Source organism: Ranitomeya imitator, chromosome 2, assembly GCF_032444005.1.
Source record: "Ranitomeya imitator isolate aRanImi1 chromosome 2, aRanImi1.pri, whole genome shotgun sequence".
In the NCBI taxonomy this organism is placed as follows: domain Eukaryota; kingdom Metazoa; phylum Chordata; class Amphibia; order Anura; family Dendrobatidae; genus Ranitomeya; species Ranitomeya imitator.
The window spans coordinates 20,643,758-20,660,451 of record NC_091283.1 but is presented as its reverse complement, the minus strand read 5'-3'; the positions used below and the strand labels follow the sequence as shown (position 1 = coordinate 20,660,451).

Genomic DNA, 16,694 nt, shown 5'->3' with positions numbered 1-16,694 from the left:
CCCCTAACCCTAATCCCAACCCTATTCCCAACCGTAAATGTAATCTAAACCCTAACTGTAACTTTAGCCCCAACCCAAACTGTAGCCCTAGCCCTAGCCCTAACCCTAATCCTAACCCTAGCCCTAACCCTAGCCCTAACCCTAACCCTAGCCCTAACCCTAGCCCTAACCCTAGCCCTAACCCTAACCCTAGCCCTAACCCTAGCCCTAACCCTAGCCCTAACCCTAACCCTAACCCTAGCCCTAACCCTAGCCCTAACCCTAGCCCTAACCCTAACCCTAGCCCTAACCCTAGCCCTAACCCTAGCCCTAACCCTAACCCTAGCCCTAACCCTAGCCCTAACCCTAGCCCTAACTCTAACCCTAGCCCTAATGGGAAAATGGAAATAAATACATTTTTTAAATTTTTCCCTAACTAAGGGGGTGATGAAGGGGGGTTTGATTTACTTTTATAGCGGGTTTTCTAGCGGATTTTTATGATTGGCAGCCGTCACACACTGAAAGACGCTTTTTATTGCAAAAAATATTTTTTGCGTTACCACATTTTGAGAGCTATAATTTTTCTATATTTTGGTCCACAGAGTCATGTGAGGTCTTGTTTTTTGCGGGATGAGTTGATGTTTTTATTGGTAACATTTTCGGGCACGTGACATTTTTTAATCGCTTTTTATTCCGATTTTTGTGAGGCAGAATGACCAAAAACCAGCTATTCATGAATTTCTTTTGGGGGAGGCGTTTATACCGTTCCGCGTTTGGTAAAATTGATGAAGCAGTTTTATTCTTCGGGTCAGTACGATTACAGCGATACCTCATTTATATCATTTTTTTATGTTTTGGCGCTTTTATACGATAAAAACTATTTTATAGAAAAAATAATTATTTTTGCATCACTTTATTCTAAGGACTATAACTTTTTTATTTTTTTGCTGATGATGCTGTATGGCGGCTCGTTTTTTGCGGGACAAGATGACGCTTTCAGCGGTACCATGGTTAGTTATATCTGTCTTTTTGATCGCGTGTTATTCCACTTTTTGTTCGGCGGTATGATAATAAAGCGTTGTTTTTTGCCTCGTTTTTTTTTTTTTTTTTCTTACGGTGTTTACTGAAGGGGTTAACTAGTGGGCCAGTTTTATAGGTCGGGCCGTTACAGACGCGGCGATACTAAATATGTGTACTTTTATTGTTTTTGTTTTTTTATTTAGATAAAGAAATGTATTTATGGGAATAATATTTTTTTTTTTTTTTCATTATTTTGGAATATTTTTTTTTATTTTTTTTACACATTTGAATTTTTTTTTTTTTACTTTTTTACTTTGTCCCAGGGGGGGACATCACAGATCAGTGATCTGACAGTTTGCACAGCACTCTGTCAGATCACTGATCTGATAGGAGTGCAGGCTGCTTCACAGTGCCTGCTCTGAGCAGGCTCTGTGAAGCCACCTCCCTCCCTGCAGGACCCGGATCCGCGGCCATCTTGGATCCGGGGCTGGAGGGAGCAGGGAGGGAGGTGAGACCCTCGCAGCAACGCGATCACATCGTGTTGCTGCGGGGGGCTCAGGGAAGCCCGCAGGGAGCCCCCTCCCTGCGCGGTGCTTCCCTGTACCGCCGGCACATCGCGATCATCTTTGATCGCGGTGTGCCGGGGGTTAATGTGCCGGGGGCGGTCCGTGACCGCTCCTGGCACATAGTGCCGGATGTCAGCTGCGATAAACAGCTGACACCCGGCCGCGATCGGCGGCGCTCCCCCCGTGAGCGCTGCCGATCGCATATGACGTACTATTGCGTCCTTGGGAAGTAAAGCCCACCCCACATGGACGCAATAGTACGTCTAATGGCAGAAAGGGGTTAAAATAACGCAAAAAAAAAAAAAAAATGGGCCAAACAAAATTGCTGGCACCTTTCCAAAATTGTGGGTAAACAACTTAATTTCAACCATGTGATGCTCATTCAAACTCACCTGTGGCAAGTAACAGGTGTGGGAAATATGAAAATCACACCTAAAACCAGATAAAACGGGGAGAAGTTGACGCAATCTTTGTGTGTCACACTAAGCAGGAAGAGGAGAAGAGGACTGTCTGAGGATTTGAGAACCAGAACTGTTTAAAAATTTCACCAATCTCAAGGTTATAAGTCCATCTCCAGAGATCTTGATGTTTTCTTGTCCAATGTGCACAACATAATGAAGAAGTTTACAACCGATGACGCTGTAGCAAATCTCCCTGGACATGGGCAGCACAGATAAATTGATGAAAGGTTGTAAAGCAGGATAGTCCGGATGGTGGTAAGCAGCCCCAATCAAGTGCCAAATAAATTCCATCTATCCTGCAGACTCAGGGCGCATCAGTGTCAGTGAAAACTATCCATCCACATGTGAATTAAATTAAATGCTATAGCAGGAGACCCCTGAGGACCCCACTGCTGACACAGAGACATAAAAGGTTAGACTGCAGTTTGCCAAAATGTATGCGAGCCACCAAAAATCCATCTGGAAAAGCGTCTTGTGGACAGATGAGACCACGAGGGAGCTTTTTGGTAAAGCACATCGTTCTACACTTTACTAAAAATGGAATGAATCCGACAAAGAAAAAACACAACACCTACAGTCAGATATGGTGGAGGTTAACTGATATTTTGGGGTTGCTTTGCTGCCTCTGACTCTAGGTGCATTGACTGTGTGCAAGGCATCATGAAATCTGAAGGTTACCAACGTATTTTGGGAGGCAATGTAGTGCCCAGTGTCAGAAAGCTGGGTTTGTGTCCTAGGTCATGGGTGTTCCAGCAGAACAATGACCCCAAACATACTTCAAGAAGCCCCCAGAAATGGATGGAAACAAAGTGCTGGAGAGTGCTGAAGAGGCAGCAATGAGTCCGGATCTAAATCCCACTGATCACCGGTGGAGAGATCGTACAATCACTGTTAGGGGAAGACGCCTTCACATATGTGACCGGGAGCAGTTTGTATGAAGAGTCTCTAATATTCCAGCTGAGAGGACTAAGACGCTTGTGATGGTTATAGGAAGCGATTGATCGCAGTTATTTATATCAAATTGAGGGCGCAAACATGTCTGGACCATTTTTGGGATTTTATGTGAAACTCTCAGTTTTTCGTCTTGTTCCAATACACACAAAGCAAATAAACCTGTGTATAACAAAACGTGGGGAATTGTGATAATAATCCTGGAGAAATACAACTGTTCAGCCCAATTAATACTACTATACAGTGCCATACAGAACCCAAATAATGCTGCCATATCGCGCCAAGCTCATACGTCCACATCGTGACAGTATAATACTGCTCTATTCTGCATATTGAATACCGTATATAAAGCTGAGATAAAACAGTTTTTAAATATTACGTACTCGAAGTGCTTTTATCCTCCTGCCCTCTCATATACTGCCAGATGTCGCCCTACGCCATAACACTGGGGGCTTTTTCCTGTTCGTGGACCTCCAAGTCCTGGAGGCCCGATTTTTGGCTCCATCTTCTGATCTTTCAGTCTGTGGTCTCGCCGTTTGTTTCTTCTGGTGGCAATGACCAGACGCTCCAGCGATCGTTCTCTATACTGGGAGTACCTACAATTTTTCACACCCCTGAGCCATAACTTTTATTTCTCCCGTTGTTTGCAGGACGAGTTGTCGCTTTTAATGGCAGAATTCATGTTCCTGTCCAATGTACTGATAATGGGGAGAACAGGCATTCTGCAATTTTAGGGGTTTGTGTTTCTGGCGCTGACAGGTATAACTGGCAGCCACTAACTGCTTACGTGCCATCTTCGTCATTGATTGTAGCTTCTATGGGGTTAAACATCTATGATCCGCAGCAAGCAGAGATCTTACAAATTCTGAGGACTTGACACAGAAAGTCTATTAGAAAGTTGCAGAAGTTCTCATTCCACACGGATGACGCCATATTTATTGGCCCCCGACAGCATCGGGCATATAGGGGTCACCAGCATATGTGAATGTGGCATCATCTGCAGGCGGTAACAGACTGGGGTGGAGCGGGCATCGCGGCGCCGGGATGTGAGCGGAATATGAATCCTGATGATTGGCGCAGCAGATGAGTTCTCCTGTGAAGAATGGGGCAGATGGGCCGGGGGCTGTCGCCATTGTGGGGCCGCTTTTGTGTTCTGTCGTTTTAATCATTTGCTCTTGTGTGGGGACGTGCGGCTGGCGCTCTGTATTTATGGCTGCGCCCATTGCATTGTGTGCGGGGGAGGGGGGAGGTGCAGCTGATCCGCAGCCTCGGCTGCTTATTATCTGCAGTTACACATTAATATCTGTCCTGATCCAGGGGAGCCGGCACCGAGGAGCGGCGGGCAGTACTGACATCCCGAGCCGTGCCCCCCGAAAGCCACCTGCGTCCTGCCGCCTCACACCTGGGGGGCATGATAGCTTTTTCTTTTGCCACAAAATAGGAAAATCAGCAAGAGGCGATCAAATAAATAGCCATCGACCTCCCCGAAAATCAGGGGTGACAGCCACAACCCCTATCAGGAGCACAGAGCGATAGGCCGGCTGTGTATGGGGGAGCACTCTGCTGGCGCTGTGTATGGGGGAGCACTCTGCTGGCGCTGTGTATGGGGGAGCACTCTGCTGGCGCTGTGTATGGGGGAGCACTCTGCTGGCGCTGTGTATGGGGGAGCACTCTGCTGGCGCTGTGTATGGGGGAGCACTCTGCTGGCGCTGTGTATGGGGGAGCACTCTGCTGGCGCTGTGTATGGGGGAGCACTCTGCTGGCGCTGTGTATGGGGGAGCACTCTGCTGCTGTGTATGGGGGAGCACTCTGCTGGTGCTGTGTATAGGGGAGCACTCTGCTGGCGCTGTGTATGGGGGAGCACTCTGCTGGCGCTGTGTATGGGGGAGCACTCTGCTGGTGCTGTGTATGGGGGAGCACTCTGCTGGCGCTGTGTATGGGGGAGCACTCTGCTGGCGCTGTGTATGGGGGAGCACTCTGCTGGCGCTGTGTATGGGGGAGCACTCTGCTGCTGTGTATGGGGGAGCACTCTGCTGGTGCTGTGTATGGGGGAGCACTCTGCTGGCGCTGTGTATGGGGGAGCACTCTGCTGCTGTGTATGGGGGAGCACTCTGCTGGTGCTGTGTATGGGGGAGCACTCTGCTGGCGCTGTGTATGGGGGAGCACTCTGCTGGCGCTGTGTATGGGGGAGCACTCTGCTGGTGCTGTGTATGGGGGAGCACTCTGCTGCTGTGTATGGGGGGAGCACTCTGCTGGTGCTGTGTATGGGGGAGCACTCTGCTGGTCCTGTGTATGGGGGAGCACTCTGCTGGTGCTGTGTATGGGGGAGCACTCTGCTGCTGTGTATGGGGGAGCACTCTGCTGGCGCTGTGTATGGGGGAGCACTCTGCTGGCGCTGTGTATGGGGGAGCACTCTGCTGCTGTGTATGGGGGAGCACTCTGCTGCTGTGTATGGGGGGAGCACTCTGCTGGTGCTGTGTATGGGGGAGCACTCTGCTGCTGTGTATGGGGGGAGCACTCTGCTGGTGCTGTGTATGGGGGAGCACTCTGCTGGCGCTGTGTATGGGGGAGCACTCTGCTGCTGTGTATGGGGGGAGCACTCTGCTGGCGCTGTGTATGGGGCAGCACTCTGCTGCTGTGTATGGGGGGAGCACTCTGCTGGCGCTGTGTATGGGGGAGCACTCTGCTGGCGCTGTGTATGGGGGAGCACTCTGCTGGTGCTGTGTATGGGGGGAGCACTCTGCTGGTGCTGTGTATGGGGGAGCACTCTGCTGGTGCTGTGTATGGAGGAGCACTCTGCTGGCGCTGTGTATGGGGGAGCACTCTGCTGGCGCTGTGTATGGGGGAGCACTCTGCTGGTGCTGTGTATGGGGGAGCACTCTGCTGGCGCTGTGTATGGGGGAGCACTCTGCTGGTGCTGTGTATGGGGGAGCACTCTGCTGGTGCTGTGTATGGGGGAGCACTCTGCTGGTCCTGTGTATGGGGGACCACTCTGCTGCTGTGTATGGGGGAGCACTCTGCTGCTGTGTATGGGGGAGCACTCTGCTGGTGCTGTGTATGGGGGAGCACTCTGCTGGCGCTGTGTATGGGGGAGCACTCTGCTGGCGCTGTGTATGGGGGAGCACTCTGCTGGTGCTGTGTATGGGGGAGCACTCTGCTGGCGCTGTGTATGGGGGAGCACTCTGCTGGCGCTGTGTATGGGGGAGCACTCTGCTGGCGCTGTGTATGGGGGAGCACTCTGCTGCTGTGTATGGGGGAGCACTCTGCTGGTGCTGTGTATGGGGGAGCACTCTGCTGGCGCTGTGTATGGGGGAGCACTCTGCTGGCGCTGTGTATGGGGGAGCACTCTGCTGGTGCTGTGTATGGGGGAGCACTCTGCTGCTGTGTATGGGGGGAGCACTCTGCTGGTGCTGTGTATGGGGGAGCACTCTGCTGGTGCTGTGTATGGGGGAGCACTCTGCTGGTGCTGTGTATGGGGGAGCACTCTGCTGCTGTGTATGGGGGAGCACTCTGCTGGCGCTGTGTATGGGGGAGCACTCTGCTGGCGCTGTGTATGGGGGAGCACTCTGCTGCTGTGTATGGGGGAGCACTCTGCTGCTGTGTATGGGGGGAGCACTCTGCTGGTGCTGTGTATGGGGGAGCACTCTGCTGCTGTGTATGGGGGGAGCACTCTGCTGGTGCTGTGTATGGGGGAGCACTCTGCTGGCGCTGTGTATGGGGGAGCACTCTGCTGCTGTGTATGGGGGGAGCACTCTGCTGGCGCTGTGTATGGGGCAGCACTCTGCTGCTGTGTATGGGGGGAGCACTCTGCTGGCGCTGTGTATGGGGGAGCACTCTGCTGGCGCTGTGTATGGGGGAGCACTCTGCTGGTGCTGTGTATGGGGGGAGCACTCTGCTGGTGCTGTGTATGGGGGAGCACTCTGCTGGTGCTGTGTATGGAGGAGCACTCTGCTGGCGCTGTGTATGGGGGAGCACTCTGCTGGCGCTGTGTATGGGGGAGCACTCTGCTGGTGCTGTGTATGGGGGAGCACTCTGCTGGCGCTGTGTATGGGGGAGCACTCTGCTGGTGCTGTGTATGGGGGAGCACTCTGCTGGTGCTGTGTATGGGGGAGCACTCTGCTGGTCCTGTGTATGGGGGAGCACTCTGCTGCTGTGTATGGGGGAGCACTCTGCTGGCGCTGTGTATGGGGGAGCACTCTGCTGGCGCTGTGTATGGGGGAGCACTCTGCTGGCGCTGTGTATGGGGGAGCACTCTGCTGGCGCTGTGTATGGGGGAGCACTCTGCTGGCGCTGTGTATGGGGGAGCACTCTGCTGGCGCTGTGTATGGGGGAGCACTCTGCTGGCGCTGTGTATGGGGGAGCACTCTGCTGGCGCTGTATATGGGGGAGCACTCTGCTGGTGCTCTGTATGGGGGAGCACTCTGCTGGCGCTGTGTATGGGGGAGCACTCTGCTGGTGCTGTGTATGGGGGAGCACTCTGCTGGTGCTGTGTATGGGGGAGCACTCTGCTGGCGCTGTGTATGGGGGAGCACTCTGCTGGCGCTGTGTATGGGGGAGCACTCTGCTGGCGCTGTGTATGGGGGAGCACTCTGCTGGCGCTGTGTATGGGGGAGCACTCTGCTGGCGCTGTATATGGGGGAGCACTCTGCTGGTGCTCTGTATGGGGGAGCACTCTGCTGGCGCTGTGTATGGGGGAGCTCTCTGCTGGTCCTGTGTATGGGGGAGCACTCTGCTGGCGCTGTGTATGGGGGAGCACTCTGCTGGTGCTGTGTATGGGGGAGCACTCTGCTGGTGCTGTGTATGGGGGGAGAACTCTGCTGGTTCTGTGTATGGGGGACCACTCTGCTGGTGCTGTGTATGGGGGAGCACTCTGCTGGTCCTGTGTATGGGGGAGCACTCTGCTGGTGCTGTGTATGGGGAAGCACTCTGCTGGTGCTGTATATGGGGGGAGAACTCTGCTGGTTCTGTATGTGGGGGAGCACTCTGCTGGTCCTGTGTATAGGGGAGCACTCTGCTGGCGCTGTATATGGGGGAGCACTCTGCTGGCGCTGTATATGGGGGAGCACTCTGCTGGCGCTGTATATGGGGGGAGAACTCTGCTGGTTCTGTATGTGGGGGAGCACTCTGCTGGTCCTGTATATAGGGGAGCACTCTGCTGGCGCTGTATATGGGGGAGCACTCTGCTGGCGCTGTATATGGGGGAGCACTCTGCTGGCGCTGTATATGGGAAATCTAGAATATGTCCTCAGATACAATGAATAAATAGAAAAGCAAAGATCTGCTGCCACCTACTGGATTAGTGTCAAAATACTGCAATAGCCGCTCGCCACTTAGGCTACGTTCACATTGTTTCACATGTTTAACATAGGGGACGCGTGCGTTTTTAGGGTGGCGTTTTTCGACACTTGCGTCGTTTCCGACGCTAGCGTCGGACGCAAGAAAATGCAACAAGTTGCATTTTCTGTGCGTCCGATTTTGGTCAAAAAACGACGCACGCGTCGCAAAACGCGCGCGTTTTTGCGCGCGTTTTTGCGCGCGTTGCGTCGCCGACGCAGGGCGGCGCAATGCTAGTGTGAACGTAGCCTTAGTGGACACATCTAATACCAATCAGGACACCAATAAAGATGGCATTTTTCTAAGAAGAAAGTGCTAATATCTGATCACATGTGAATTGTGGTAATATCACAGGAGAAGCGCCACAATGGTGCAACATCAATATGGCGGGCAACCTTGGACCCCCGCTGAAAGTCTTATACTAAAAAAATGACCGTCAATAATAGAAATACAAAATGTATCAAAGAAGAGGAGACGTATGGAGCAGACATCTGTTAGTGATGTGTGTATAGGTATAATGTAACGTGATGTCGCAGTAATCCACGTACAGTCGCTGTAACTGTACAATGAGCCCTGGACGGCACATCCCAATATTCACACTGCGATCTAACACCGCCAGGCGAAAATATCCATTACTGAACCTGAGGTTCTCAGTGTAACATCCGGCCCAGACTGTGTCACAGCGAACCCCTCAGGGGCCCGAGACTGAAATGAGTGGAAAGTGCACCAGCAGGGCGGCGAACTATCTCCCCACGACTCCAGACCGCACCGCCCCACGGGCACAATACCACAGCACCCATGTCCCCACGACTCCAGATCGCACCGCCTCACGGGCACAATACCAAAGCACCCATGTCCCCACGACTCCGGGCTGTGCCGCCTCACGGGCACAATACCACAGCACCAATGGCCGCCATACTGCACCAACACCAGGGTATGGATGTACTACGCTCACCTTCCACATCTCTCAGAATGTGAACTGAGGGTCTCGGAGGTAGAACCCCTCGTGCAGTCTCCTGATAATGTAATAACACCAGGGCCAAATAAAACAAAATAAGAGGGCGCCATGTGCTAGAAGAGGATGGTGGCGAAGGGAGTGAGCGCGGCCCTGTGAGCTTACAATCTAATGGCGTCTTCCTGTCCCCTGTAGATGGATGAATCGCCTCGGCCTCGCTGCCATCGGGTACACGCCAGATGAAAAGGACATCAGACCCAATGAAGGTAAAATAATCCTTTACATATAGTTCCACTCCAGAAACATCCATGCTCATTACTGACTACGGACACGTTTAGCGCTGATGCCCCCAGAGCCGTCACTGCAGATTCTGCCGCTCGCGTCTCCTCCGATGGGTCTATAACAGCAGGAAGCAGCACAGTCATTACTGTGAAGTCTTGTAGCCGGGGGGCAACCTTTGGCCACTGTTTAGCCCCTACCTGTCTCTTGGAATTGGTACAATGTGGCCCTCCGTCCTGATGAGCGTGCACGGTTCTGCTTTAATGTGGATCGATCACCAAATTTCCCAATACAAACTGCATAAATTATTAAATGGTCATCTTGGCCCTGATGGGGCTGGTCTACTGACTTTGAAACACCATGGGCATTTGACAAGTCCAACTAGAACTGCTGGGGAGAAGGAATGAATGCCGTCTTCAGCACCAAAAGCAGGGGACAGCGCTTAACTGTAGCGCTGTCTCCTGCACGGTCCGTGTGGTCCTCAGTCGGCACACAGGTGGCACAAGGCTGCCGCACGTGTGCCACACTGATGTGCTACGTGAGCACACGGACATGGATAACTCCGGTACTGATTTCTCCGGTACCGGAATTATCTGGACTTGTGAAAGAGGCCTAAAAAAGGATTACCGTAATCAGCTATTTTATCATGGTAAGTACACAAGCCTCTCAGGTCTAAGAGACCTATTTAATAACTAGATTGTGGCCCGATTCTAACGCATCGGGTATTCTAGAATATGCATGTCCCCGTAGTATATGGACAATGATGATTCCAGAATTCGCGGCAGATTGTGCCCGTCGCTGATTGGTCGAGGCAACCTTTATGACATCATTGTCGCCATGGCAACCATTATGACATCTACGTCGATACTGTGCCCGTCGCTGAATCAGAAACGTGAGATGTCTACGTCCTTTATGACATCATCGTCGCTGTGCCTGTTGCTGATTGGTCGAGACCTGGCGGCCTCGACCAATCAGAGACGCGGAATTTCTACGTCGATGCTGTGCCGGTCTCTGATTGGTCGAGGCCTGGCGGCCTCGACCAATCAGAGACGCGGGATTTCCAGGACAGACAGACAGACAGACAGACAGAAAGACAGACAGACGGAAAAACCCTTAGACAATTATATATATAGATATTGGCAAATTCTATTCTTAAAGGGTTTTCCACTTTTGGAAAAGTGGACCCCAAACAATTCCAGTACAGTAAAATAAGCGTTTGCTCCTCTCCACTGCTATGGTATCAGTGTTTGGCTGCAGCGATTACATGCACATCAGCACTGCAGCCAAACAAAGGACTGGAACAGCAACAGGGAGCCCGCGGTGAAGCAGGGGAGGGCTAACTTTTCTAAAAATGGATACTCCTTAAAATCTGGTGACCTATCAGCTTTAATGTCCATCCAGCGGTGTTAAGTGTTCATCAGGAGGACTGAACACACAATAACACTGTCTCTGTCATTGGCAGATTATTGGAGTGAAAGTGACCAGGACGACATCGATGGATCCATGACCTTAAAACAAGAACCTCAGACAACTGTGAGCGACAACTACCATCGCAACTCCTCAGTGAGTGCACAGGATGATGGGGGTGGTTGTGCCAGTGAGCCTTTTCAGACATAATGGGGGATCTCTATCATTATCTCTCTGTCATGCTTCATATCGGACCCTCGGTTCTACAGGATCTGATTTCTATCACTGCTGATACAATGTATCCAATGTGTATACGATGTGTACATGTGTAGTGGCTGTCTGGGCACCGCTGGGTTTTGGGTGCTGTTGCTCTCAGTTTCCAGGATAATTTCTTCTTGTTCTCGTTTTCCAGGTGAATTCCTCCAGTCCGTTTCCAGAACAGAAGCATGGACGCCACTTCTCCAGTGAATCCACCTACTCCCACTCCTCCGCTGAAGACTCCAGGCCGGACGCACTGGGCAGCACACACTCCACCGGCTGTCGGCCCACGTTCCGGGAGCGGCGGTCCTGGCAGGATCTTATAGAAACCCCTCTGACCAGTTCAGGACTCCACTTCCTCCAGACCGTCCCCCCGGACCCTGAATATGTAGCTGGACGGACGGGAATGTCCCCGGAAAGGAGAAGACAGGCGACACTACCGGTCCAGAGGCGCCACAACCATGAACGGGATGGGCCCTTTCCACTGGCGGAATGTCCCAGGGGCCACACAGTGCACACCAGGACGCAAAAACAGCGTAGCCAAAGTCTGCCCAGAAACCGGGACGCCAGAGGAAAAAACCGTAACAAGAATGCCGGCCTGTTAGAGGAGAAGCCCGAGGAGGAGCAGCTGAAGAGGAAGCACAGCAGCTCCAGCAAAGAAGGTGAAGAACAGCAACCAGCATATATGGCTGCCGGTACAGGGTGTATGGCAAAGGCCTGGGAGCGCCGACCCGCTATATCATATGGGATTATCCATCATGTGGCTTATACAAGGGCAGACCGGGATGTATTTGTACTCCCTGCATCAAGAAGACCTAAGACCAGATCCCAAAATTAACTGAAGGCCCCAGAGCGTTTATAATATCAGAACCTTTAAATACAGGGTGGGCCATGTATATGGTACCTAAAAAAAAAAAAGGGAATGGTTGGTGATATCAACTTCCTGTTTGTGGCACGTTAGTATATGGGAGGGGGAAACTTTTCAAGATCGGTGGTGACCATGGTGGCCATTTTGAATTCGGCCATTTTTTAATGCAACTTTACAAATGGCCCACCCAGGTGTATCCATATAAATGGCCCACCCTGTATATTCAGTCTCTAAACTGGAGTCCTATATTAATATCAGACCCCAGACTAGATTGCAGACCCCTCCTTGCCCATACCGCTGTTCTGGACCTCGACAATGACCGGTGTCAGAACCAGCACTGAGTAGGAGTGAAGAGAGTATATGGGCTGCTATAGGTGGGAGGATTCATATTTTTTTGTAAAGGGGTCCATGCTGCACCCCTTTCCCAAGACAATTGGGTGCAAAATATGTACACAGGGTTCCATTAAAGCCAGACAAGGTGAACCTTCTCCAGTAGAATCAGTCCTAGAAAAAGCCCCAGTGGCCTCCATGGCGGCGGTGATACATTTGTATCATACGGACCGGACTCGGGGGCTACACAATGTCTCATTAATGCCCTCGTTCTCACGTTGTGCGAGATCGCGAGCTTTCAGGCCGTGTAACCTCCTCACTTTTCTGTCTCTGCCCTAGAGAACAAGAAGGAGTCGTGGTGCAGCACGGATGGACTGCAGGAGCTGTACAAGACGCTGGAGCAGGCCAGTCTGTCGGCCTTCGGGGAGCAGAGACTGTCCACCAAGCAGGAGTTCAGGAGATCCTTCATTAAGAGGAGCAACGACCCCATCCTCAACGATAAGCTGCACCGCATCCGAGTCCTGAAGAGCACCTTAAAGGTAAGAAACCCCCAAATGACCCCTCAGGTCACCCACGACGAGACCCTAGAGGGGCAACTGCATCCAAACTGTATCCACCTCCCCAGGAGTATCACAACCAAAAATCCTTGCGTAATCTGCATTTTTATGGTTCTGCGGTTTTATGCTTCCTTGTGCTTATGTTAGGTCCGGTACCTGACACATCAGTGACCGTGTGTGTAATACTTGTGCCACACGTGTGGCAACCGTGTGCCGCATCAGTACAGCACGTACTGGCGCCTGAGAAGCAGCGGTACAGTTTGCGCTGTTCCCCGATGCCTAGTGCTGAAGACGGTTCTCATCATTCTCCACTGCTCTGCCGGCGATACGCCTCTCCATTACTAACCTGTGGGCTTGATGTCACCTGACAATACAAAGGTGACATCAACCACACAAATATGAACCCCACTTGCCACCGCTACAGGGCAAATGGGAAGAGCTGGTCGCAGTGCCAGAATTGCCGCATCTAATAGATGTGCCTTTTCTGGGCAGCTGTGGGTTGCTATTTTTAGGCCGGCGGGGCAATATCCATTGCCCCCTTACCAGCCTGAGAATACCAGCTCGCAGCTGTCTGCTTTACCTTGGCTGGTTGTCAAAAACAGGATGGGGGGAACCCACGTCATTTTTTTAAATTATTTAAAAAACAGCATGGGGTCCCTTCTATTCTTGATAACCAACCTTGCTGAAGCTGACAGCTGAAGGCTGCAGCCCGCAGCTGTCAGTTTTGCCTGGCTGGTTATCAAAAATACAGGGAAACACATGCCGTTTTTTAAATTTGTTTATAGCGTAGGTAGCGGGTGATGAATACTTCCATCAGCTGCTCCTGCTCTAACTGTTATCAATGGCAGAAGCTGTAGGTTGATGGGAGTAATAGTCCCATCAGCCGCCGCCTGCTGTTGCTGTTATCAGTTGAATATAACTCTGATCATTCTCTCCTGATCGCAGGGGAGAATGATGAGAGCGTCTTCAGCACCTAGTGCTTGGGAATAGCGCTAACTGTACTCCTGCTTCTCAGGCGCCGGTACATGTCACACGGATTAAATCCCTGTATGTCATCCATGTGCATGTGGGTGGGACGTTTTGCGGCTATGCTGCTGATAAAAAAAACGGACATATCTACTTGTGGGTCACACGGAAACATGGTCCATGGACACACACTGACATGTGCACACAGCCATTCGCTTGAATGGGTCTATATATGTCTCTGGTAGGTGTGAAAACTGTCACCACACGTACTGGAGACACATTGATGTGGGAAAGAGGCCTTACAGTGTATCCGTGTAAACCAGTGGTGAAACTACAACTCCCAGCCGCACTGTATGAGAACATCCTGGGAGATGTAGTGTTGCCACAGGTTGGAGATCCTGCAGTCATCCGTTCCATTGTTCCCTGCGTTGATACATTGTATCGGTCTGGTGCAGCCTGACACATTTGTCTACACTGGATACAATTGTAACAAGCTCTCATCTGTCAGAATCTGGATAGGGTTTCTGCGTTTTGAGGTTCTCATTCACTGACACAAGCTGAGATCTTAGAACTCGGGTCCATTAGAAAAGAGCAGAACTGTTCATCACACAAGGATTTCACTTCCTAAAGTCTCTCTCTTCCTGTTCCAGGCGAAGGAAGGCGACCTCTCCGTCATTAACACTCTCCTTGATGACCCTACCTTGACAGCCAAGAAATTCAAAGACTGGAAACTGAAAAACTTTGAGTTTTTTATGGATATTTGTGAGTACAGCGGAACCCTGAAACCTCAGAACGGAGCGTCCGACCCTGCTGCATCGGCAGCTCAGATCTCGCACACCCACTCCTTCATCGAGACGCACGTCTGACCGGCGGGAGCTGCGGCGTCCATGATATGTCCCCCACCCAGGTGCCGCCATGACTTGTGACCCCAGAGAAGCACTGTAATATTTGTACATAATGTAATCAATGGATTGTAAATAGATTGGATACGAGAATAGCGCCACCAGATGCCTATGACATTGCATGACCGAGCAGATTTTTTTTGCGGATTCTCTTTGCTTTGCTGTTTGTATCAGGGTTGGCATCCATCCTGTAATGTCAGGAGCTCCCGGATATCCAGTGAGCAGCCATTGTGTGAACTGCGCCAGCCGCAATCATGTGACCAGCGACTATCAATGGCGCCCAGTGCACAAAATGGCAGCATCCAGCACGTGTAGACGGGGAACCTCCACTAGGAAGGCCAGCGATAGGTGACAACCCCGCGCCATTTCCTATATATATATGTAGATAAGCCGTCCGCTGAGGACCCCCTATCTATGTATAGACGAGACCCCATTACATTGAGATTTTCCTGGTCGTGTTCTCCATTTTCATCCTCATTATTTCTCCTGGGAGCAGAGGAAGAAGTTCCAGGCTGCACACGATACGGCTCAGCCCCTTAGTGCCTTACGATGTCCGTCGTGCATCCTGCAGATGCCGGTTTTCTTGCACGAAAGCTTGAGATGCGAAACCGCAGAGCGACGGGGATCCAGGGATGATCCGTTTACAGAATGCTTAAGGTGGACTTGCAGGACGATTGCTCCCTCCACTGTGATTACTGTGCCACGAGACTGTGACTTTACGTACCACACGTCTATAGACTGGAAGCCAAACGCAGCGGGTCAGTCATAGTCATGTGCACCCTGCGAGAGCAACAAGGAGTCCACCTATGGACTAAAAGGGAAATGCCAAGAGTAAGTCCATTGAATCCTATGTATGCGAAACGCGTCACACTAGGAGACGGAAATCCAATCCGTGAGGTCAGCAAGCTCCGGGTTCTTCCAGCCTCTGTAATATCTGAGGATTGTGCTGGAGGTTTGTCTTACATGTCACTTTCAGGGAAGCTTTCTTTTGCAATTGTCATTGTCTCGTGGAAAAGACACAGTTCACGCGTTTCGCTTGTGATTTGTCCTGCAGTGACGGGTGGAGGAGTGATCCGATTTATCACACGTTGTCCTATATTGATGGTGGACACAATGTATCACGTCCGATTAATCTGCCGATCATAACTGCCATCACGATTGACTACAAGTCCAGTCCCGGCACCTTGTGCAGCGCGCGGTAAAGACGTGATGGCGCAGAGTTTAGACATCAGCGTTGGTCTCTTAGCCCCGTATGTCCCAATTCAGACCCATTAAAAGCGACAGCTCCACATGTGATTGAATTAGGGAATTGCTAGTCGTGCAGCTGTAGGATAAGTTTTCTGTTCTCCGCTTCCGATTATTCATCCACATCAATATTACACCATCGCACGTTTCCGAGGCTCGCGGGCAGCACCGGGTCAAGTGATCGTACATAAGGCGAATCTAGCGAGAAATAATCAGCTCGTCATCCAGTGATTATTCTTAGTTCCCATAGTGAGAATCTCAGGAGCCCCCCCAAATCCGTTTTCATTCCTTTTATTTGTTACAATGTGTTCCTGGGTATTTTAGGTTATTGACCCGTGCACTGATACTGCAGTAATTAAAGGGGCACTCCGCATTAGAAAACGATACACTCCTAAAATAATGACTCGCGGGTTCCATTTTGCAGAGCTTTAAACATGGCGGTCAAGAGCCGCTCATCTATTGTGAGCGTCGCAGGTCTCCATCATGTGGCCACACCGCCCAGTATACAATGTGCTGGTCACACTGAGACTTGTATGGGATCACATGATCACAGCGACGCTGTGTCTAAAGGCGGAGTGTCCCTTTAAATCTGAGAGTGAAGCTATGTAGCATCCAT

At 51.3% G+C, this 16,694-nt stretch overlaps 1 protein-coding gene across 1 annotated transcript in view; it reads left to right on the top strand.

Annotated features, from left to right (window-relative positions):
* Nucleotides 1-14,952, top strand: part of LOC138661436 (connector enhancer of kinase suppressor of ras 2-like) — a 468,527-nt gene extending 453,575 nt beyond the window's left edge. Inside the window, exons 20-24 of the mRNA XM_069746117.1 lie at nucleotides 9,462-9,532; nucleotides 11,008-11,108; nucleotides 11,365-11,872; nucleotides 12,748-12,947; nucleotides 14,582-14,952. Coding sequence (XP_069602218.1) covers nucleotides 9,462-9,532; nucleotides 11,008-11,108; nucleotides 11,365-11,872; nucleotides 12,748-12,947; nucleotides 14,582-14,797 — 1,096 coding nt within the window. The 3' untranslated portion in view covers nucleotides 14,798-14,952. The remainder of the gene's footprint in view (nucleotides 1-9,461; nucleotides 9,533-11,007; nucleotides 11,109-11,364; nucleotides 11,873-12,747; nucleotides 12,948-14,581) is intronic.
* The last annotated feature ends 1,742 nt before the right edge of the window (nucleotides 14,953-16,694 follow it).